Below are 22,743 nucleotides of genomic sequence, written 5' to 3' on the forward strand. Positions count from 1 at the left end.
AGGCCCAAGGTTTCTTGACCCCCTAGCCTAGCCCAGCCCTCCGTTTTTCTCCTACTCAATCATACAGTCAAAAGCATTTATTAAGCACCTGCTCTGTGCCAGGTATAAAATCCCTCTCTCTACTCCCCAGTCAGGTTGGAGTGAAATGCTATAAAAAAAATCCATGATAGTGATGGCAGTACATGCTTTCCTTGCTTTAATGTCTTAAAGGGGAGATGGCTAGAGAGAAGGGAATGAAACCTGCCTACCACCCTTTAAGTACAGATAACAAAATCTGGGACAATGATGCAAAGAGAAGCATCTAGGGAGGGTTGTGCAGCTGATTAAGCTCTCTCCTGGGTGAAAAGGGCCAGACTCTGTTTCCTAGGGTCTACATATATCAACGATTCTACCTCACCCCCACCTTCAGATGGCTTTTGGAAATGGATTTCAAGTACGTCCTGGAATTCTGGGCCATCGAGAATGTCTGGGATATTAGGTACCAGCACTGAGTTGGGGACTGGGCAGTGACTTATCTGGAAAATATGTACAACAGATAATTAGGAGTGGTTGGGGGTGACTGGGCACTGCCGCCCTCCCCCAGCACTAAAACAGAGAGATAGATCCCTAGGCCACCCTCAAAAATGTCCCATTCTCTGGCCACCTGTCTCCACCATCTTACCTCCATTTCCTGGATCTTGCCATCAACATAGGGGAAAACTCTCAAAGAAACTTTTTTACTGCCCAGGGGCACCCTGAAGCAACGGGTCTGGATCAGGTTCTCAATCACTGGGTAGGGGGGCAAGCAACAGGTAATGTGAAGGGGAGGCTCCTTAGCTCCAAGATCCCCAAATCCATACTTCCCTAAGGTATACAGTGATGGCCCAGACCTCTCCTATTACCTTTGTCATCAACAAAGCCCAGAACAGCAGCCCCTGGAAGCAGCTCTCGAGTTGTCACCTCCCCACCTCCATTGGAGGGCTTGCCAAAGAAAAGTTCCAGCTTGTCCAATAGGATATCTTCACTCAAATCGAGGTCAGTGGGCAGCCCAACCACCAGCACTTTCTGGTTGCATAACCAAGTGAGCACCTGGGAACAGGACAGCAGAGAATGGGGTCATTGATCCTATTTGTGTCTTAGAACCCACCGACCCCAAGCTCTTAGAACCTTGATGGTAGGGCAGCTAGGTGGCACAGTGGGCCTTGGGTTCAAATCTGGCCTTAACCTTGTGTGACCTGGGACAAGCCATTTAACCTAGCTCTTGCTCTTCTGTCAGAGTTGTTGCTAAGACAGAAAGTAAAGGTTTTAAAAAAAAAAAAAAACCTTGATGGAGGTTGGAACGGGCAACTCCACAGGCTGGATGAGGACAGGAAGCCGGCAATCCTCCAAGAAGATAACATGTTCTTGGTCCTGGAGGAGATCAGCTGCCACTGAAGAGCAGTCAAAGAAGGACAGAATCAGAGCTTGTAAAATAACCCCCTGACCCTCACCAACCCAAGACCTCTCCTGTGTTCCTCATTTTCACCTTTAGGGTCCTCAAAGCTGACCAAAGCTGAACTCCCAGGCAGCGGATAATGGACCTGGAGATCAGAAATCACGGTCTCATGCGCTTCCTCTCCCTCCTTGATCAGTCCTCGGAACACCAGGACTGCCTGAGGCACTGGAAAGGGAACCTGAAGATGAGAAGGGGGTAGAGACAGACACAAGGGAGTCTAGACCTGGCTACTTCGCCAGGCACCTCCAAGAGGCCTCATCCCAGGCAGCTGAAGTTCAAGAGTTCCAACTATGTATAAATCCCAGTGCAGCTTGGGTCCATGTTTTCCCAAAAGTTCCCCATTGTGGATCTACCCAGTGTAGACTTCCTTGCTTGCTCCTAACACCAGAGGGTACTGGTGGGGTACTACTGGTGGGGAATCATGGTGCCCCTCTTTTGTCACATAGCCATATCATCTTCTCTTCCTAGCACATATATGCTAGGAAGAGAATATATATATATATAAAAACCCTTTACCTTCCATCCACATCAATACCGTATATTGGTTCTAAGGCAGAAGAGTGGTAAGGGCTAGGCAATGGGGGTTAAGTGACTTGCCCAGGGTCACACAGCTGGGAAATGTCTGAGGTCACATTTGAATCCAGGACATCTCTTCTTTAAGCCCAGCTCTATCCACTGTGTTACCTAGCTGCCCCCATCATATATGTATTGATGACTTCCTTTTCTCCTGTTCTTCAGAGCTCCCTACTTGTTCTGTTGCACCTACTCCCAAGGGCCTCTCCATCATGATGCTCACCTTTAGTTTTCTAGAAGCACTGGTGTGCTGTCTTATTGACACAGGGAAACACCAATAAGGTGTTAGTATTGAAAAGGCCTGAGGGGTAGCTAAGTGGCACAGTGGTTAGAGTATTAGGTCTTGGAACCTATACATACTATTGATTCCAAGGTGGAAGGTAAGGGTTTAAACTCATATACATTATAATTATATTTTGGAGGGGAGGTGAGATACAGGAAGAAAGAAATATATCAATTTTGTATGTGTGTTTATATATATAATTTTTTTGAAGAAATGTTACCAAGGTCACAAAGCTAGTAAGTAAAACTCATACTTGATGGTCTGATTATAAGACTTCCAGTCTACTGCATAAGGATGGAAGAGCTTCCACTGAGGCACAGAATTTCAGGGTCAGAAGGGCCCTCAGGAACCATTTAGACGAGCATTGGCAAAGATGTGGCATGTGTGCCCCGGCATGCCGGAGAGGGCTGCTCCTTTCCCCATCTCCACCACACCATTTTTCACATGCCCCATCCCTCTGCTCAGCAGCCCCTCTTCCCTTCCCCCTCCCAGAGCCAACAAGCAATTGCAAATGTTCACTTGATACCTATTTCCTTATTATTCAATAAATATTGATTCTAAGATAGAAGGTAATGGTTTAGAGAGAGAGAGAGATGGAGGAGAGACAGAGACAGAGAGGGAAAAGGAGAGAGAACGAATGAGAGAAGAGACCACTCTAGAAATGACCAATGAAAAGACAAAGAGAAAAGTAGGATAATGTGGACCTGAACCTCTCAGTATCATGGAGCCCTTGGGTGGTTTAGTAAAGTCTAGAGACTTCTCAGAATAATATTCCTAAATGCATAAAATAAAATACATAGAACTACAAAGGGTATCAATTAAGTTAAAATCCAGGGATTGAAATATAAAAAACTCATGAACCTCGGATTAATGAACCCTCAATATAAGACTGATAAGTTGATCAGTTGGCTACAACATAGAGAAGGTGATATAGTGTGTTCTGTCAAGTAAAGCTAGAGCAGGAGGTTGGATCCAGACTGTAGAAGGCCTTGAATGCCAGGAGATCATAGAACTAGTGTGGAGTCAGGCCTGAAAATGGGAGGTCCTTGGTTCAAATCTGGCCTTAGACACTTCCTAGCTGTGTGATCCCGACCGACCAAGTCGCTTAACCCCCATTGTCTAGACTTTACCCTTCTGTCTTAAAATTGATAGTTAGAGGGCAGCTGGGTGGCTCAGTGAATTGAGAGGCACGCCTAGAGACAGAAGGTCCTGAGTTCAAATCCAACCTCAGACATGTCCTAGCTGTATGACCCTGGACAAGTTACTTAACCCCCATTGCCTAGTCCTTACCACTCTTCTGCCTTAGAACCTATACTTAGTATCAATTCTAAGATGGAAGAAAGAAAGAAAGAAGGTGGATGAGAGATTTTACAGACATAGACCCGACAAGCTTGGGCCCCTGACTGAATATGAGGGAGAGCAAAAAAGTCTCCTTCTCCCTCTCCCCCCCCCCCCCCACCTGCTGTCTGTTCCTGCCCTTACCTCCTCCTTATTTGGGACATTTTGTTCTGTCTGGAGTCGCTGTAGCTCTTCCTTTCTCAGTTTCAGTCTTTTCTGTTCTTCTTTCAGGTAGCAGAGCTTCTGTTCAGGTAGAGGGGGGAGGGGGAGAAGTAATGATGAAATAACTACTTGTTTCCCTTCCTCCCTCCCTCCTTTATTCCCTCCCTCTCTCCCTTCCTTTTTCCCCTTCTTCCCTTTTTTCTTTCTTCTTCCCATCTTCCCTCCAGCCTCTCTCAAACAAACAAAAGAAAAAAGCAAATAATACTTGTCTTTCCAAAGAATGTACCTATCCAAGGAAAGGAGACTCTCATTCTGGTTGGTCCCACCTGAAACACAATCTCCTCCATCTTCCTGGAGAGGGCCCTGCTTCTCACTGTGACTTACGTGAAGCTTTTTTCTCCATAGTTCCTTCTCCTGTGGTCCAGGAATCTCTGCACTTGAAACATTCTCACATGTCAGTTGATCCTTGTCAATCAAGAAACAAGTAGGTATTAAGAGCCTAAAACCACTAAACACCCCATAAGGTACTCTGTAGGACTTAGGCAATACATAAAGAATGGTCCTGGGGCAGCTGGGTAGCTAAGTAGAAAGCAATCCAGGTCTGAAGATTGGAGGTCCTGCATTCAAATGTGCTCAAGACACTTCCTAGCTATGTGACCACAGCTAGGCAAGTCATTTGACCCTAATTGCCTAGCTCTTACTGCTTTTCTGCCTTGGAATCTCTACTTACTATCAATTCTAAGACAGAAGTTATGGGTTTGTTTGTTTGTTTTTTTAAAAACCCTTACCTTCGGTCTTGAAGTCAATACTGTGTATTGGCTCTAAGGCAGAAGAGTGGTAAGGGTAGGCAATGGGGGTCAAGTGACTTGCCCAGGGTCACACAGCTGGGAAGTGTCTGAAGTCAGATTTGAACCTAGGACCTCCTGTCTCTAGGCCTGGCTCTCATCCACTGAGCTACCCAGCTGCCCCCTTAAGGGTTTTTTAAAAAATGATCCCTCGAGAAGTTTATGATCTGGTGATTTCATGCCATGTTAAAATTTACACAGAGATTTGTCACAGTCAGAGCTGGAATGGACCTCCAAGATAGTGTGCCATAGTTGACAGATTACTGGGCATGGAATTCTGAAGACACAGGTTTGAATCCTGCCTGTGACCCTGGGAATGTCACTTAAGCTCTCTGAGACTCTTGATTTCTCATTTGTAAAATAAAGAGATTGGACCTGGCTTCCCAATGTCCCTTCCAGCCTTAAATCTATGAGCTTGTGATCTAGACATCACCCCTCCATTTTGTAGATGAGGAAAATGAGGACCAAAGACGATAACTGTCTTGCCCCTTTACCCAAGTAGTAAGTTGGAAATAGTATTGGTTGAATTGGTCCAACTATTTTGGCTTAGTGATATAAACTAGGTGCAAAAAATTATATAAACCATATCTACTTGTTGACCCAGGAATACTTCTGCCAGGTCTATGCCCTAAGGAGATGGGGAAAAAAAGGAGAAAAGACCTATGTATATGGGGGGGGGGGCATAGTCAGAGTAAACAGCTATATGTCAACTAAGGGTGAAGCTCTGAACCAAGGAAGCTCTTATCCACCAGAGCTTACTCGATTCCAGAACTTTGTGTGTCTTCATTTTCGCCTTATGTTATCTTTCCATTATTCCTTAACTCGTAACTCTCAGTCCCTGGTTCCCCTTTCTGATTGTCCTACCCATGTAGAACCCCAAAGTTATGACATAGAAACTAAGCAACCACAAGAAACACAAGCTAGGGACTCCCCGATCAGGATGGCTCCAGGAAACCTAAAGTTACTAACAGGTCAGGATGTCTTAGAGAAATCCATGGTCACTAACAATAGGGTGTTATTAGGCTCCCAAATGTAGCATAAAGACCCTACTTGCTTGGGGAGACAGCCAAAAACCACTAACTACAAAGGCTACTTCAAGAACTACAGGGCACCCCTGAGTCTGCCAATACCCCCACCTTTCCCGCCACCCCAAATATATATAATCTTTACTCTGACTATGCCCCCCTCCCCCCCGAACTCCTTTGCTGAGCTCCCCTAGCATGCACTAGAAATAAAGACTTCCCTTTGCTTGGATTCCATTGTGTGCTCCTTGGGTGGCGATCCATTCGGACCCTAACACCCCCTAGGAATCTTTTGGAGCAGCTGAACAGCTTCAATAATCATAGGAAAAAATGTTCTAAATCCCTCCTGATAAGAGAAATGCAAATCAAAACAACTCTGAAACACTAAAACAACCTCACACTTATCAGATTGGCTAATATGACAGGAAAGGAAAATAATAAATGTGGGAGAGGATATGGCAAAATTGGGGACTGGGACATCCTTGGTGGATTTGTAAACGGATCCAACCATTGTGGAAGACAATTTGGAATTATGTCCAAAGGGCTAGAAAAGAATGCACACCTTTGAACCAGCAATACCACTACTAGGTCTGTATCCCGAAGAGATTTAAAAAAAAAAAAAAGGGAAAGGACCTACTTTAACAAAAATATTTTAGCAGCTTTTTTTGTGGTGGCAAAGAATTGGAAATTGAGGGGATGTCCGTCGATTGGGGAATAGCTGAACAAATTGTGATACATGTTGATGACAGAATACTATTGTGCTGTACGGAATGATGAACAGAATGATTTCAGAAAGAACTGGAAAGACCTACATGAACTGATGCAGAGTGAAATAAGCAGAACCTGGAGAACATTGAACACAATTAACAGCAATATTGTGGAATGATCAACTATAATAGACTTAGCTACTATCAGCAACACAGGGATCCAGACCAATTCTGAGAGACTATAACAAATATTTTATTACATTTTGTTAAATATTTCCCAATTGCATTTTAACCTGGATCAGGCTGAACTTTAGAGTTGTGAGCTTTCAGGCAGCTTGTTTGATACCTCTGTTTTAAACAAATATTTATCTAGCAGATACTTTCGAAATCATCTATACTGCTCCTCATTTTGTCAGCTTATTTTAATTTTATTTTTACCAATTACATGTAATAACAAATTTCCAGACAAATTTTTCCAAGTTATATGGCTGTTTTCTCCCTCCCTCCTTTCCCTTTCCCTTCCCCATCCCGGTGTGGCAGGCAATTCATTCTGGGTTATATATATATGTTATCACGCAAAACACATTTCCATAGTGTTCATTTCTGTAAGAGGAAAACCTTTTAAAAACCAAAACTCCAAATCATAAACCCAAATAAACAAGCAAAAAATCATATAAGTCTGAGGGACAAAGAATGTTATCCACCTCCAGAGTGGAAATGCAGAGCAAAGCATATGATTTTTTTTTTAATGGAGTTTTTATTTAGAGGTTTTGGTTTTATATGATTATTCTCTTACAAAAATGATCCATATGGAAATGTTTCACATGGTAATACATGGACACCTGTTTTACTCCTGCCCTTTGAGAAACCCCAATACCAGGCACACAAGTTTGGGGTTAGACTGTTAATTTAGAAAAAACACAGAACTATTAAATAGTCATAAAGCCACTCTTTAATCAAGGGAAAGGGGGAACAGGGCTACTTGACCTCTTTGGCAGAGCTGCGCCTGGTGCAGAGTCCAAGAATTGAACACTGCTTCACTCTGATCCCCAACCCCCCTGGGAGTGACACCCCGCTAGATGAAGACTCCAAGGAACAAAGGAAATTGGGGAACTTATATACTATTTGGGAAGATTCAGGGGCTGGGAGAGATGATCGACCTTATACTGACAGGATACAATCAAGCTAGAGAAAGGAATCATAGCTAGAGGCCAGGGTGTAAGGGAAGGGGCTGCTTACTCAATGGATACTAAAGGATGGTCCCTGCCCAGGTGTGTCTTCCTGGGAAGGGTCTCAGATACTATGGACAAGACTACCTAAGATAAAAGGAAAAGGGTATTTAGCATTTACCCTGGGGTCCATAATTCAGTCTGCAACTGCTAGCCCAAGATTCCCTTCAGGGTGGATTCTCAGGGGAACAGGGAACAAGCACAAGCTTTGGGGGTCTCCAACCTACAAGCTATTTCTAAACCTGGGGTTCATCATACCTCACTAAGCCACAAGTTTGGGGTCTCTAGATTCCATGTACATATACAGAACTATAGACTTTAAACTGTTTGGGAGTCCTAGTGTGGGTTGCCTGCCTTTGTTTTGGAAGCTTCTCCCATAGTATTACAGTCCTCTCAGGAAGCCCAGCTCTTAGTTTGACCCTTTCCTTTGTAATTGTTATAGTTGACCCCTCCAAGGTGCCCTGGAGGCTGGCTGCAGACCTCTTTGCAGCCTGCAAGCAGTTTTGTCTATGTCTCCAGAGGGTATAAAAGACTCCCAAGTTCTGGCCCTCTTAGGAGGTGCCTTCTCCCAGGGATCGGTCCCCAGAGTCCCCAGGGTGTAGGCCCTGTGTGGTGGCCCAGTATCGGACCTGTCCCTATCCTGATTAAAGACTTGGTTTTTCTGACTAATAGTTCGTGTTTTTTCCAAGTTAACAATGTATATGACTCTTGATCAAATGATTTACCAGCTCAGGAAGTGGGGAGGGAAGGAGGAGGACCATTTGGATCCTATCACTAAAGAAAACATGTGAAATTTTGTTATTACGACTAGTGGATAAAATATCTTACAAAAATGTTTTTAACCAGTTAGTTTTAGGAAAGAACAGCTGGGACAGGAGAATAGAACTCTATGTGGATTATCCTGAAATAGTCCTTGTCCTTGGATTCCCCACCTCAGCCCAGCCCCAGCCTACAGTGTGGGTAAGGCAGACACCTTCAGAGTCTGAGAATGGGAGTGAGTGTTCCCCAGGCCAACTGCAAGAGCTTCATCTGTTTTCTCTTTCCTTTTGGAGGAAACCAAAGTGGGGTGATGGTAGAAAACAGCAGCCCGGTTTCTGATCTCAGACACCACATGACCCCTTTCCACTCCCTCAACCCCTAATCCTGATAGGCTGGGGGTGGTGGGCGTCCCTGGGATGACAATCTCCCTCTCCACCACTTACCTGGCTCTGGTCGTCTACGGGAAAATTGAATTTCTCGGCCATGTCCTGACTTGGGGCAGTGCCAAGGCCCAGGGGCCCACCTGGAGGTGAGGATTCTGGGAAGGGGCTGCCCAGGATGACTCCCTGGATCACAATACTCTCAGAAAATGCTCTCTGCAGGATGCCGGCTTCTTCCCAAGGGTGCTTCCACTTTCGTTTCCCAGAAATACCCGCCTCGACGTGGCCACGCCTCCCTCGGGGCTGGTTTCCCTGTCCTGGGAGGGGGCCGGTCCGGGCCCTGGCCCAGCCCCTGGAAGGAGCCAGATACCCCATGCCCTGGCACCTCAGAGCTGTGACTGTCTCCCCTTCCTTGGCTAGGAGACCCTGCCTCACCCAGGACTGGGAATCCCCTCTCCCACCATTGCAACTTCGCTCAATTCCATAAGAAATAAGAAGTGCCTCTTAAGCAGGCTGTCAACAAGCATTTCCTGAGGCAGCCTTGGAGACCCCAGGTCATGGGTTTAAATTTGACTTCAGACCAGCTGTGTGACTCTGAGCAAGTCACTTAACCCCTATTTCCTAGCCCTTACTACTCTTCTGCCTTGGAACTGATATTTGTATCCATTTTAAGACAAAAGGTAAGGGTTTAAAAAATAAAACAAGCATTTGCTGAGTGTTTACACTGAACAGGCCATTGTGCTAAGCACTGGGAATACAGAGAACAGCATGTTCTAACAGAGACACGATCCTTCTTTAAAAACAATTTTTTTAACCCTTACTTTTGTCTTCATATCAATTAAGACAGAAGAGTGGCAAGTGACATGGGCATTGTGCAGAGATGGCAGGGACCTTGTACTCCTAAACTCAGGCTGGCTGTGAACAGGGAAATTCCCTTCCCCCTCCCCGTCCTGGTGACTCCCCAGGCAGACCCCCACCCACCCAGTGCCAAGAGTGCTAGAAGTCACATACACATGCTCATGGTTGTAAAGAATATCTAGGCAACTGCTAGAGTTGTTCCACTCATGCTGCCCTGCCGTGTCTTGGGAGCAAGCCCTGCCCCCTCAGGGTTACTCCACTCATGCTTGTCTTGCTGGCCATTGATCCTATCTTACTAATAAATCTTTCTTTTTACTTTTAAGCTAAGTTTGGAGTCCTCTCATTCTTGAGAAAGGTTTCCTTCCCGAACCCAGGGGCTCCCCATCTCCATAACAGTAAGGGCTAGGCAATCAAGGTTAAATAAATGGCTTGCCCAGGGTCACACGGTGAGGCTAGATCTGAACCCAGGACCTCCAGTCTCCAGCTACAGAGCCACTTTGCTGCCCCTCAGGGGCTCTCTTATATCTTTCTACTGCCAGTACTTAGCACAGATCCTGGCACAGAAATGGTGACTGATTACTGCTTTTTTAAAATTGTTCAGTTGTTTTTCAGGTGTGTTGACCTGGAATCTAGAGACCCCAAACTTGTGGCCTGGTGGGATCTGATGAACCCCAAGTTTTAGGAATAGCTTGTAAGTTGGAGACCTCAAAACTTGGACTCGTTCCCTGTTCCCCTAAGAATCCATCCAGAAGGGAATCTCTGGCTAGCAGTTGCAGACTGAATAATGGACCTTTGGGTAAATGCTAAATACCCTTTTGTCTTAGGTAGTCGTGCCCATAGTCAGAGACCCTTTCCCAGGAAGACACACCTGGGCAGGGACCATCCTTTAATATCCATGGTAAGTAGCCCTTCCTTTACACCCTAGCCTTTGGCTAGGATTCCTTTCCCAAGATTGATTGAATCCAGTCAGTAGGATGTAATCAATCACCTTTCCCTGCCCCAGGATCTTCCCAAAAGGTATATAGGTTCCCCAATTTCTTTTGTTCCCAGGATTCCTCATCTAGCTCAGTGGCACTCCCTTGGGGTCAGGACAAGAGCAAGCAGTGTTCAATCCTCAGACTCTGCATAGGGTGTGTGGCGTGTGGCATGTGTCTCCAGGCTCGGAGTGGAGGCCTAATCAGCCCTGTCCCCCTTTTCCTTAATTAAAGAGAGGCTTTCCTGACTAATAGTTCTGTGTTTTTTCAGAGTCAACACACAACCAATAATAATAATAGCAGCTAATATTTACATAACAGTTTAAAGCCTTTTTGCATTTCTCCTTTCCTTTTATTGAAAAAATTCATTTAGAAAATGGCAGTTAATAAAGGACAGAGAAGAGAAATTAAAGAAATGGGAGAATTGGGGGAAGCCATAGAGAACATAAAAAGAACTAAATATGCTACTGACTGGTTTAATTGGTTAAGAACAAAAAACCTGCTCTCCAGAAGCTTCCTTCTGGAGAGCAGGTTCTTTGTTCTCTCCTTCTCTGACTCTGTTTCAAACAAATTTAAAGTGATGGGTATTGTGTATTATTACTTTTTTTCAGGAAGTGGCAGGGAGCTGCAGTATGACAAAAGCATGGCCAGGCAGAGTTTTGTGCAAAACTCCTTCCCAAGGTCCTAGATAAACCAAAGGTTTTTTAATCCAGTGAATCTCTAATGATGAGTCAGAGCAAGGCAGGCTCTAGTTGACTTCCAGCTGGGCACTGGCTCCTGGTTTTGCTTTAGGAAATCCTATTGATTCAGAAGGGAATAGAATTTGACAAAACATGAGACACTTGAAACATGCTTTGTTTACCCTTCCTGTTTTAGTTTCTGGCTTGTGAGGCATTTGTTTCTGTTGTTTATCTTGTGTGTGTAGGTGGTTTTGGGTCATAAAAATCAGGAGGCATAAATTATCTCAAATTAATGAGTTTATTGTCACAGGCAATAGCCAGAGTGCAGACATGTAGGCTGAAACATGCACACAAGTAGCTAGCCCCCAGAGAGGCTAGATTCTCCTAAATCACCCTGATTTTTGAACACTTGATCAAACAACTCTGGCTTCTCTTTCCCAAACATTGTTCTCTTGTTGATATAATATTGACGCAAGTCCTTTTTCTTATGCTGAAATTATTCCATTTTCCAGAATGTCCAGATGTCTCCTTTACAAACAATCCTGACATTTATTAGAAATTCTATTGCCTCCTTTTTCTGTTTTGCAACCTTGTGATTCATCGCCAATTAACTCTTATTAAAGCATTTTGTTAGTCATACACAAAAACCCTTGAGTGGCCTGCATGAGCCCAGAAGAAAAATAGCTGGCTGCTCCTAAAGGATTATTTCCTTTCATTTCTGTATTGATGCTGGCATGGAGTTTGGAGATCTCAGGCTCTTAGGCATCCCTGACCAGCATCCATCCAACAGTCGCTGACAAACTTAGCCATGGGGACAGTTAGGTAGCACAGTGGTTAGAGGGCCAGACCTGAAGTCAGGAGGTCCTGGGTTCAAGTCTGACCCCTGGCACTTCCTAGCTGGGTGACCTTGGGCAAGTCACTTAATCCCAAATGTCTAGCCCTTACCATTCTTCCCTCTTATAATTGAAACTAAGACAGAAGTAAGGGTGTTTTTTTTTCCCTAAACCCTTACCTTCCACCTTGGAATCAATACTGTGTATTGGTTCCAAGGAAGAAGACTGGTAAGAGCTAAGCAATGAGGGTTAAGTGACTTCCCCAGGGTCACACAGTTAGGAAGTGTCAGGTCAGATTTGATCTCAAGAAAATGAAACTTCCTGCCTTCAGTCCTAGCACTCTATCCACTGAGCCACCTTACTGTCATACAAGATCCATACAGGGTTAAATTAGAGGTAAACTTGGAGGGAAGGGACCAAAGCATGTGTGTAGGGTTGGGGGGGAGGGGAGTACAGTACAGGGCCCTGAGAATGGCCTGCTGCACACGATGGGATCTCAATTGTGTCTTGTAAGAAGTCAGTAGGTACAGGTGAGGAGGGAGAACATTTCAGGCATGTGGGACATCAGGTGAAAGAAAGACATTGGCCGAGTGGACAGTCTCCTGTGAGACCAAGATGACCGGTGTTGCTAGGTAGTAAGCTTGTTGACTGACAATAGAGTGTCATCTTCAAAACCAAATCCCCACACCTGAGTGAGTACAAACCAGCTAGCTCAGAGGGAAAACAGTCTAAGAGTTGAGAGATTTATTAGGTGATAGAATTACATTAAAAATATTTAACTTGATCAGGGTATAGAAGAGGTAGAAAAGAAAGGACATATTTTGATGAGAGATCCTTTCCAAATTGGGGTGGGGCACAGGAGTGTTGAGGTAGGGCTGAGGAGAGCATTAAAGACCTTAAAGAATGGGGCAAAAAAAGAGGCAAGTGGGCAAATCCATTAGGTTTGTGAGCTCCTCCAGGGCAGCAACTGCATCCACAATTTTTGGCCCATTAGGAGGAACATAGCAAGTATTTGATGTTTATTGACCCAATAAAAGTACTGGACATGGCCAAGAGCAATTAAGTTTGGGCCAGGCACCCAGGATATTATACAGAGAATAGTAAAAACCTGGAAAGGCAAAAGGGGCCAGGTTGGAGGAGGCCTAGAATAGCAGTTTATTCATTCAATTGATTTTTTGTTCCCATTTGATTAAATAAATTTTATTAATGTATTTTTAAAAAAATCCTTATCTTCCATCTTAGAATTAATATTATATATTGGTTCCAAGGCAGAAAAGCAGTAAGGCCTAAGCAATGGGGGTTAAGTGACTTTCCTGGGGTCACACAGCTAGGAAGTATCTGAGGGCAAATTTGAATCCAGGTTCCCTGGCTGTAGGCCTGGTTCTCGATCCACTGAGCCATCTAGCTGCTACCCCCACCCATGATTTGTTTTTATGTTAGCAAGATTTACTCTCACATTCCTCCCGTAGCTATCCTTATAACAAGAAATTAAAAAAACAAAAGGAATAAAGAGAAAAAAATCACATATATCAACGAATACATAAAAAAAAAAATCTGACAGTTCTGCTTTGTCTGTTCCTAACCCATTGACCACCCTACTCTCACCTTCACAAAGTACTGGGAGGAGAACTTGTGGGGCCAATCCTGATCTTTATAATTTCACCACATAGAGAGTATCTGTTTAAGAAGCCTGGACTTTATTCTGTACAGAAAACCCCTGCTGGTTTCTGAGCAGAGGAGTGCTTTACCTTAGAAACATTATATCCGTTCTTCATCCTTTTCTCAGTATTTTGCTTGGCCATCTGCTCTGGCTGTGTATGCTTTCCTGCCTTCTCACTTTTAACTCCTTGGTGCACCAGTAGAACTCGACACTATTTCTCCCTCTCCAGGCCCTTACCCCAGCACCACTCAAGCCTTGCCAAACCTAGAATTAGAACTATTATTTACCTCCTCTGCTCTTAACCGAATGTTGCTGATGGATGAAATCTTTCAACTGGATTTGTGATTTCACTGGTCTAAGTAACTCTCTGGTAAGGAAACTCCTTCAACCAAATACAGGTTGGAACCTTACCTGAAACTTAAGGATTTCCTAAAGAATCAAGAGGTCTGGCGATTTGAATTGGGATCACATGTCCAGTATATCTTAGAGGCCTGCTGGCCCTTTAACCAGGCTGTATAGATTTCTCTGCTGCTGCTGCTGAGATCCACTACAAATTCATGAACATCAATTGAAATCTCATTGAAGTCAGGCTCTCCTTCTACACCTACTTAGTTTTTTATTCTATTCCCCAAAATTCTTCTCTCAAGGTCCCCTATGACCCTCTTAACTGAGGTCTTGCCTCATCCTTTACCAAAGAAACTGAGGCTATTTATCAAAAGTTCTCTTCCCTTCCTTTTCTCATAATCCTCTAGATATTATTGAACATTTCCTCCTTTCTCCTGGTTCCTGATGAAGAGAAGGGTCCTTCTTACCAAGGTAAGTAAAGATACTCCTTATCAAATACATCTTTCATCTACCATAGACTACTCTCACTATAATTCCCTTTATCAAATCTTTAACCCCATCTATAAAAACACCTTGGATCTTATTATGGCTGCTAACAAAGATCTAATCTCCCCTTTCTCATGCAGACTCTTTGAAAAAGTCAAATAGGGAGCAGCTAGGTGTTTCAGTAGGCTAGAGACAGGAGGTCCTTTGTTCAAATCTGACCTTAAGACACTTTCTATCTGTGTGACCTTGGGCAAGTCACTTAACCCCCATTGCCTAGCCCTTACTGCTCTTCTGCCTTGACACCAATACAGTACTGTTAGGGTTTAAGAAAAAAAAAAGTCAAATAGATTTGGTGCAACCACTTATTCTCTTTCCTTAACCATGTACCCACCTCCCTGCCAACAATCAGGTTTCCTACCCCATTGCTACACAGAAATGGTTCTCTCCAAAGTTACTAATTTAAATTTTTTTTTCTCAATTACATGTAAATAAAAAGTTGACACTAATTTTTTTAAAATTTTGTGTTCTAAATTATCTCCCTCTTTCCTTGAGAAGGTGAGCAATTTGATAAAAGATTATATATGCAGTCATGCAAGACATTTCCATATTTGCTGTTACAAACGAAAACACAAACCAAAAAAAAAATGTTTTAAGAATAAATTATGGGGGGCAGCTGGGTAGCTCAGTGGAGTGAGAGTCAGGCTTAGAGACAGGAGGTCCTAGGTTCAAACCCGGCCTCAGCCACTTCCCAGCTGTGTGACCCTGGGCAAGTCACTTGACCCCCATTGCCCACCCTTACCAATCTTCCACCTATGAGACAATACACTGAAGTACAAGGGTTTTAAAAAAAAAATAAATTATGCTTCACTCTGCATCCAAACTCCATCAGTTCTTTCTTTGGTGGTGGATAGTATTTTTTATCTAGAATTATCTTGGATCATTGTACTGCTGACAATAGCTAAGCCATTCACAGTTCATCATTACAATAATACCGTTGTGTACAATATTCTCCTAGTTTTGCTCCTTTTTACTTTTCATCAGTTCATGTAAATCTTAAAGAGGTTCTGAAATCATCCTGTTCATTATTTCTTATACCTCAATAGGATTCCATTACAATCCTGTTCAGCCATTCCTCAACTGATGGGCATCCTTTCAATTTCCAATTCTTTGCCACCACAAAAAGAGCTGTTCTACAGACCTAGCAGCGGTTTTGCTGGGTCAAAAGCCTTGCAGTTTTATAACGTTTTGGACAAGGTTCCAAATTGGTCTCCAGAATGATTGGATCAATTTGCAATTCCATGACAGTGTATGTCCTTTCTTTTTCATATTCCCTCCCCCCACAAATTTTTTTGTTCTTTTCCTTATTAATGATCTCTTACTGACCAAATCTGTGACTTATCCATCCTCATCTTCCTAAACTTCTCTGCAGCAGGTGACTTTCATGACTATGATTCTCCCTGTATAACCACTCATCAATATCACACTGATCGTACACTTCCAAGGCTTTCCTAGACCCCTTTTCTTGGTGGCCTCATCAGTTTCATGAGTCCAATTACCTTTGATCAGATCTATACATCCTCCTGATATCCCTCTAGTCTTATATCCCCTACTGTCTCCTGGGCACTTTGAACTAGACTGCCAGCTACTGATGTCTGAAATGACTCATCTTTCCTCTTAATACCTTTCAAAGCTTTGAATGTATGGTTAAGATTATATCTCTAGTTTGTCAATGCTTGGATTTTTATTTCACTAATTAAGAAATGGAATAAAATAGCCTAATTCTGGTAGAATTTTGTGGGAAGAGTACCATCTTCCCCACTCTGTGAGTCAATTTTTAATCAATAATTTAAGTCATAGAATTAATGAGAATAAATGTTATGTGGGAGAACCCCTTCTGTGCATTTTCTTCTGTGCAGGGGACCCTCTTTTATCAGGAAATACCATATTTTTCTTGTTAAAAAAATACAATATCCATTTACATAGCTATTGTTCTGGTTCGGGTTCTCATAAAAGAGCCTATTTTTTAAACATCCAACCCATTCCAATCTATCCTCCACATAGCCACCAGTTATTTTTCTAAAAGTAAGTCTGATCACAAACTCCTATTTGGTATTTAAATCTCTTTACAGGGTTCCAATGATTTTGGAACAAAACTACTTCTTTAAATGCAATTTTTGTCTAAAGTTAAAAGAATTTTAAAATTTTTACCTTTTGGCTGAGTTATGTTAAATATTGGTTCCATAGCAAAAGGGTACCGAGTGCTAGATAATTGGCGTTGTGACTTACTCAAGGTCCTGCAGCTAAGGCCACATTTGAATTGTGTAAATTAAATTAGCTTACCCTCATTCATTCTTTAGATTTTAGCCACCAGAAATGTCACCCCACCCAACTTAGAATTAAGTGGGGAGGTCTGTGACCCACATGTGATAGTGATAAATCAAAAACAAGGGACTGCCCAGGCGGGGCAGTCCAAAACAGTACTGAGTAGACTATTTGTCCAAGTGAAACTGGATGTGGACTCAGGAAGTGAAGAAAGATGCTTTTATTTAAATTAATTAATTTATTTAAGGCCCTAGCCTTCAGTCTTGGTAGTCAATACTGTGTATTGGCTCCAAGGCAGAAGAGTGGTAATCGTAGGCAATGGGGGTCAAGTGACTTGCCCAGTCACACAGCTGGGAAGTGTCTGAGGCCTGATTTGAACCTAGGACCTCCCTTCTCTAGATGCTATCTTTTAAATATGATGGAAACTTCCTGTGTAGAGCCTGTTATCACTTTGAACTGGGAGTTGAAGGAGCTCTGGTGAGACCTCAGGCTGCTTCCCTTTGAATTGTCACGTGGGTAAGTTAAGCAACTTTCTCTTCCCTTGGTGTTTCTGAAGGCTCTAGCCTCAAGGAGGCCTCTCTTCTTAGAGGAGGCCTTGTGGCTAGAAGCCTTGTTTAATTAACTTCTGTACCCCTCTGCTGGGGCCTCTGAATCCCTACCTGGTTTGGGCGTCTTGTCCAGGCCAGAGTTTCTCAATTTCCTTACCTTCAACCTTCCTAATTGTAAATAAACCACCATAAAAATCATCCTGACTTGGGTTTCTTTTATTTCGAAATTGAGTTAATCGATTTCTGGTGACCAAACCTTAAATGTCTAGTCCAACCATAATAATTCCTATTCTCCCCTCTTAAGAACCTAGATTTCCTGTCTCCAAGCCTGGTAGTCACTTCTTATTTAAAAGTTTTTATCAGAGTCGACCAAGCTGGAAGTCACTCAACTCATAAAAAATGATTTTCAATTGTCATATATAAATCAGCAAACAGAAAGCCCAGCAGCCCAATGCAAGCACTCCCTCTCTCCCTCCACTGTCTGAGGTAATGGGGGATAGAGGAGGGGAGTTAGGGCTTGCCTCAAAGGCAGCTTTAAGTTTCAGTTTGAGAACACATTCAGGGGGGCAGCTGGGTAAGATTAAGTCAGGCCTAGAGACAGGTCCTAGGTTCAAATCTGGCCTCAGACACTTCCCACTCTTCCACCTAGGAGCCAATACACAGAAGGGTTTTTTAAAAAAGTTCATTAAAGCTGGACTAAGGTGTTAAGTGATTCCTTTTTTTACAGAGGCATTTTTTTAGGTACATGAGAAGAGAATGGGGTTCCTAAGGTAACAGGAAGCTCTAAAATAAATGTACCTCAAATTGGCTTCTACCCTATCTGTGAAGTCTTCTTATATATTATACCTTTACTGCCTCCTACAGTATGCACCACTAACCTACTTACTGTTGCCTACACTTAACACTACTTCCTTATACCTTCATATTGGCTGGAATGGGACAGCTACTAAGATTAGAGCACCCAGCCTAAATCAGGAAAACCTCAATTCAAATTCAGCTTCAAGGCACTTAATAGCAATGAGATCCAAGGTAAGTCACTTAACCCGGTCTGCTTCAGTCTTCCCAACTGTAAAATTAGCCGAAGGAAATGGCAAACCACTCCAGTATCTTTGCCAAGAAAACCCCAAATGTGAAAAAGCAGCACATCTGGAATAAACTCCTACACTTCTTGGAATTCCCGATTTCCTTCAAAACTTAGCTAAATTACCTCCTTTACTAAGAGTTCTTCTTACTCTTTTATGGGTCATGGGTTCTTATGGTGAAACCTACAGAATCATTCTCAGAATGCTTTAAAATATAGGAGCCACAATTACAAAGGACACTATGCACAAGTATCCCTCCCACACTGAGGGGAATAGGGGCAGGCACCCCCTCAATCTAGAAAATCTTCAAAAAAAATTTTAGCCCTCTCTTGGGATCAAAGAAGGCTTAATTTTTTCCCTTTTCTTTTATGGGATGTTTACAATACCTTATTGTAAAATTTGGGTTTGGGTTTAAGTATTTGGTCAAAGGCTATATATGTAGGTTAATGTTAAGTAAAAATGAATTCCTAAACTTTTTGTGTCATCTGCAGCTTCCACAAAACTCCCCCAAATTCCGATTTTTTTTTAATGCCAACCTGTATATAACAAAATCATAACGGGGAAGAGTTGCCATGTGGATGGAATACCTGTATACTGAAATGAAGTCATAAAAATATTTTAAATAACAAGTTCATATGGACTGCAAATTATGAACCTCTGGTTCTGCATGAAACCTTTCCCAGTCTCCTCAGCTACTAGTGTATTTCCTCCTCAGAACCACCTCTCTGTATATCTATGTCCATGATTCCAATTGGAATGTAAGCCCCCTGAGAAGAGAGGTTTCAGTTTTCTGTACATGTGCAGGGATTAGCACAGCGACAGGTACAAAGCAAGTGTTCAATAAAGGGCTACATGTGTATATGCACATACATGTCCTATCCCACTCTACTCCTCTCTGCTCCCTTTCTCACTTAATGAAACAAGTAATCAAATTCATTCTCTTCTATCTAGAAAAGATGATTTTGATCTCAATGTACTCTAAGAATGAGACGCAGAAATGTTTATTTTTAATAAACATTTTATTCACTGAGCAGGAAGAGTAGTTCTAAAACCGTAGCTTCTGGAAGAACCACTTGTTTTTGCCTGTCTTGTACCTGGAGAGAAAAAGGGTAATGATGAAGAGAATATAAGCAAGAGAGAAGCAGCCCTCAAATCAAGGAAGATCATTTAGTATCATACTACTTGATATTACTTACCTCTCCTCAAACTTGACCTTGGCTTCCCTCCTCGCCTTACGTTTTAGCACAGGGTCACGGAACACATCCTTGTTGACAACTGTTTTGTCCAATGGGATATCCACAGAGTATCTGGAGATATGAAAAAGTTGGCATGAATGCTAGTAGAGGAATTGGTCACACCAACAACTGGGACCCAGCCCCTCCCACAACCCCCCAAAACTAAGAAGGCTACTCTGTACTTTTATAACATAGGTAGCCTATCTAGAGTCCACCAAACCTATTTTTGAATTGCTAGTACCACATGAGTTCCATACAAGCCAGAGAAAATTAGCTTAATTTATTACTAATTAATTACTCATTGCTGAATAAAGTATAAATAATGGCAGTAGGGTGCAAGTTTTGATATAAGTCAATTACAAGTGTTCAAATTTGGCTTGTGGCACTTTACTAGCTGTGTGATCTTGGGTAAGCCATATAACCTATCTCAGTTTTCTCAACTATAAAATGGAACAGCACCTATTTCTTTAGAATTGTTGCAGATTAATATTTGTAAAGTGTTTTATTAGCATAAAAGGTAGTCTACAGTAGGGGCTTAGTAAATGTTTTTTTACTTTTATTTAGAAAGAATTAAGATCTTGATGGGAGAATGAACCTTCTAATCTTAAAAGAGCAGCCAAGGAATAGCTCTAATGGAAGACTAAACTACCTTTTCCTTGTTTTAAATTCCTATTGATGCCACCTCAAATTGTCCTGGGATAGAAAGATATCAGAGGACATGGGAAGGATTATGACCCCTTGGATATTTCTCTAAACAGAAAGGCTTGGACATAGAATGTTCCATTAATAAGTTTTTAATACATTAATTTAAAATCAAGCATTTTTGGCAGACCTTCACCTGAAGAGTACAATATTTATATTTCTTAGCTAACTTGCACGTTGTAATTTATACCAAGTCAAACTGACAAGGGAATTAACTTTAGAATAACTATACCCTCCCCTCTCCTTTTACAGAGGCTTACCTGGTAGGCATGAGGTGGTTGTAGTTATAAACTTTTACAAATGACTTGATTTTTGATCTTTTGGCAATCTTCTTTTTGCCCATTGCTGCGGTCACTTTTCGAGGGTATCTATCAATACCTGCCACCAGGGCATGGCTGTAAGGCCTGTCCGAAGTCCCATCATCAATGTTCTGAGAGAAACAAGAAAAAACAGAAGGTTGAAATATGCTACTACTGGAACTTACTTTATACATAGGTTTTGGTGACCTGGCTCCCCTGAAGGCTGCTTAAATTAATAATAAGGGTTGGAAGACCTCAGCAGGAAGAATGCTTAAGGGTGTTTCCCATCCACTGACTGCTGAGATTTTGGCCCCAAACTCAACAACCCTTCAGATCAGCTTCACCTAGAACCCAGTTCTCTTTCTAAAAGAAAAACATTGTGTGGCCAAGAAAAATGAAGATCTATGTTAAGACTGTATATTTCCACAGCCTTTATAATCTGGCCTTTCAGACCTCACTTTCTGACTCCACTTACTATTTTAACATTCTGTGAAACAGGACTCTCTTCTCTTCCTCTCACAAGCCACTTTTATAGCCAAACTCTGTGCATTTTACCCGGCTGTCCCCCATGCCATAAAAGAAGTTTCTCCCTCTGTTCCTTAAATCCCAGCTGAAATTCCACTTCCTCCTTAATGCTATAGTTCGGTCTCGAACTTGTAAATATCGGACTGTTTGCACGCTGTCTGCCTTATAAGTGTCTTGAGCATTCTTGAGGGCAAGAGCTGTTTTCGGCCTTCTCTAGTCTCCCCAGAGCTTAGCACCGGGTCAAGCACACATAAAATGCTTAATGCATGCTTGAGGCATTGATTGAGACCGGGCCAGCCAGCCTCCCCGGGCTCCCCGCGCCAGCCCCGGTTCTGCCGATACCTTCACGATGACAGCTTTGCGCCCGGAGTACCGCCCGGCCAGGACCAACACCACCTTCCCAGGTTTCATGAACTTGCCCATTTCTGTGGAGAGAAAGTGGCAATAGACAGACTCCTAAGCGCGGAGGAGGCCTTGGGCACCGCCGGCCTCAAAACCAGCCCCTGCTCCTTCAGCTTCCCCTCGGGTCCACATCCCCCTCCCAGCCTGCAGGCCCGGAGGCCTCCGGGTTCTGGTTGAAGGGGCCTCCAGGGCCCCTGGCATCCTGTAGGGCGCGGATGGCATCGGATCCTACCGTAGTCAGGAGCCTGGCACTTACCGACACGAAGCGGGTAGCTGCTGGAGCCAAAAGGAAGACTGCACGCTTCCGCTGACCTTTCACACCAGGTTAACGTCACTTCCGCCTTAGGCCACTCCTCCGAGCCTAGGCTTTCGAGTTGCGCCCGACGAATCCGACCGGTTGTGGGCGGAAGAAACTTTTTGGGTTGGTGGCGGGGCCTGGCGAGTTATCTGATCAAATTAGGCTTTATTAGCAGCCCAGTTCGCGGACAGGGACACGGAACTGCTACCCTGTCCCTGGGATTTGGAGTTAGGGCCGGATTCAGGATTTAGAGGCAATGAAGGGACATCCTCCCTTACCCAGGAGAACAGATAGGACTGGGGGAGTGTAGAATCTGAAGACCTCCATCCCTCCACTTGTTTTTTTCTTTATTGCAACTAGCCCCTTCACGGAGGTCAGGCAGTTAGTTAACAAACGCTTATTAAGTTCCTACTATGTGCCAGGGACTGTGCTAAACGTGTGGATGTGAAGAGAAGACAATCTATGGCCTCGAAGAAGAATGACCAGAAGCGGGGTCCAGTCCCACCTTCCTCTGTTTTAGTCCTTCCCCAACTCCTGTCCATTCATCACTCTTCTGACATTGGTACAGGTTTGACCACGTGACCGCCCCCCTTTTCTCCCTTTCCTAAATTCTTGTGGCCTCTGATCACTATCAGGATCAAATATAAAACCCCGTTTGGCTCTCAGAGCTCATCACCTGGCCCCTCCCGGCTGTAACTTGCACACGGCACTCCATCTCCACA

General features: G+C 43.3%; 2 protein-coding genes across 3 annotated transcripts; both read right to left on the bottom strand.

Annotated features, from left to right (window-relative positions):
• Positions 1–9: 9 nt before the first annotated feature.
• On the bottom strand, positions 10–8,949 carry IFI35 (interferon induced protein 35). Of its 2 annotated transcripts, XM_044672131.1 has the most exons (8): positions 8,836–8,949; positions 4,215–4,295; positions 3,813–3,911; positions 1,505–1,652; positions 1,303–1,409; positions 882–1,068; positions 662–768; positions 10–515 (listed from the first exon to the last, which is right to left on the bottom strand). In XM_044672131.1, exons 1-8 carry the CDS (start codon positions 8,875–8,877, stop codon positions 324–326), a joined length of 963 nt encoding a protein of 320 aa, XP_044528066.1. In that variant the 5' UTR covers positions 8,878–8,949; the 3' UTR covers positions 10–323. The 2 variants fall into 2 exon arrangements, with proteins under 2 accessions (XP_044528066.1, XP_044528065.1); XM_044672130.1 differs by having other exon boundaries at positions 3,813–4,295.
• A 10,611-nt stretch (positions 8,950–19,560) lies between these two features.
• On the bottom strand, positions 19,561–22,036 carry RPL27 (ribosomal protein L27). The gene is made up of 5 exons (XM_044672779.1): positions 21,980–22,036; positions 21,664–21,746; positions 20,758–20,927; positions 19,757–19,867; positions 19,561–19,654 (listed from the first exon to the last, which is right to left on the bottom strand). The coding sequence occupies exons 2-5, from the start codon at positions 21,742–21,744 to the stop codon at positions 19,606–19,608; spliced, it is 411 nt and encodes a 136-aa protein (XP_044528714.1). The 5' UTR covers positions 21,745–21,746; positions 21,980–22,036; the 3' UTR covers positions 19,561–19,605.
• Positions 22,037–22,743: the final 707 nt, after the last annotated feature.

The sequence above is a fragment of the Gracilinanus agilis genome, chromosome 4 (assembly GCF_016433145.1).
Source record: "Gracilinanus agilis isolate LMUSP501 chromosome 4, AgileGrace, whole genome shotgun sequence".
NCBI classification, from domain to species: domain Eukaryota; kingdom Metazoa; phylum Chordata; class Mammalia; order Didelphimorphia; family Didelphidae; genus Gracilinanus; species Gracilinanus agilis.

Bases quoted from the DNA above. Each gene is read 5' to 3' on its own strand.
- IFI35 (XM_044672130.1), bottom strand. From the start codon at position 8,877: ATGGCCGAGAAATTCAATTTTCCCGTAGACGACCAGAGCCAG. The intron at 1,653-3,812 runs GTAAGGGCAGGA...TCTCATCTTCAG, and splicing joins ATGTCCCAAATAAGGAGGAG to GTTCCCTTTCCAGTGCCTCA. The intron at 516-661 runs GTAAGATGGTGG...CATATTTTCCAG, and splicing joins GCAAGATCCAGGAAATGGAG to ATAAGTCACTGCCCAGTCCC.
- RPL27 (XM_044672779.1), bottom strand. From the start codon at position 21,744: ATGGGCAAGTTCATGAAACCTGGGAAGGTGGTGTTGGTCCTGGCCGGG. The intron at 19,868-20,757 runs GTAAGCCTCTGT...TCATATCTCCAG, and splicing joins AACCACCTCATGCCTACCAG to ATACTCTGTGGATATCCCAT. The intron at 19,655-19,756 runs GTAAGTAATATC...TTTTCTCTCCAG, and splicing joins AAGGTCAAGTTTGAGGAGAG to GTACAAGACAGGCAAAAACA.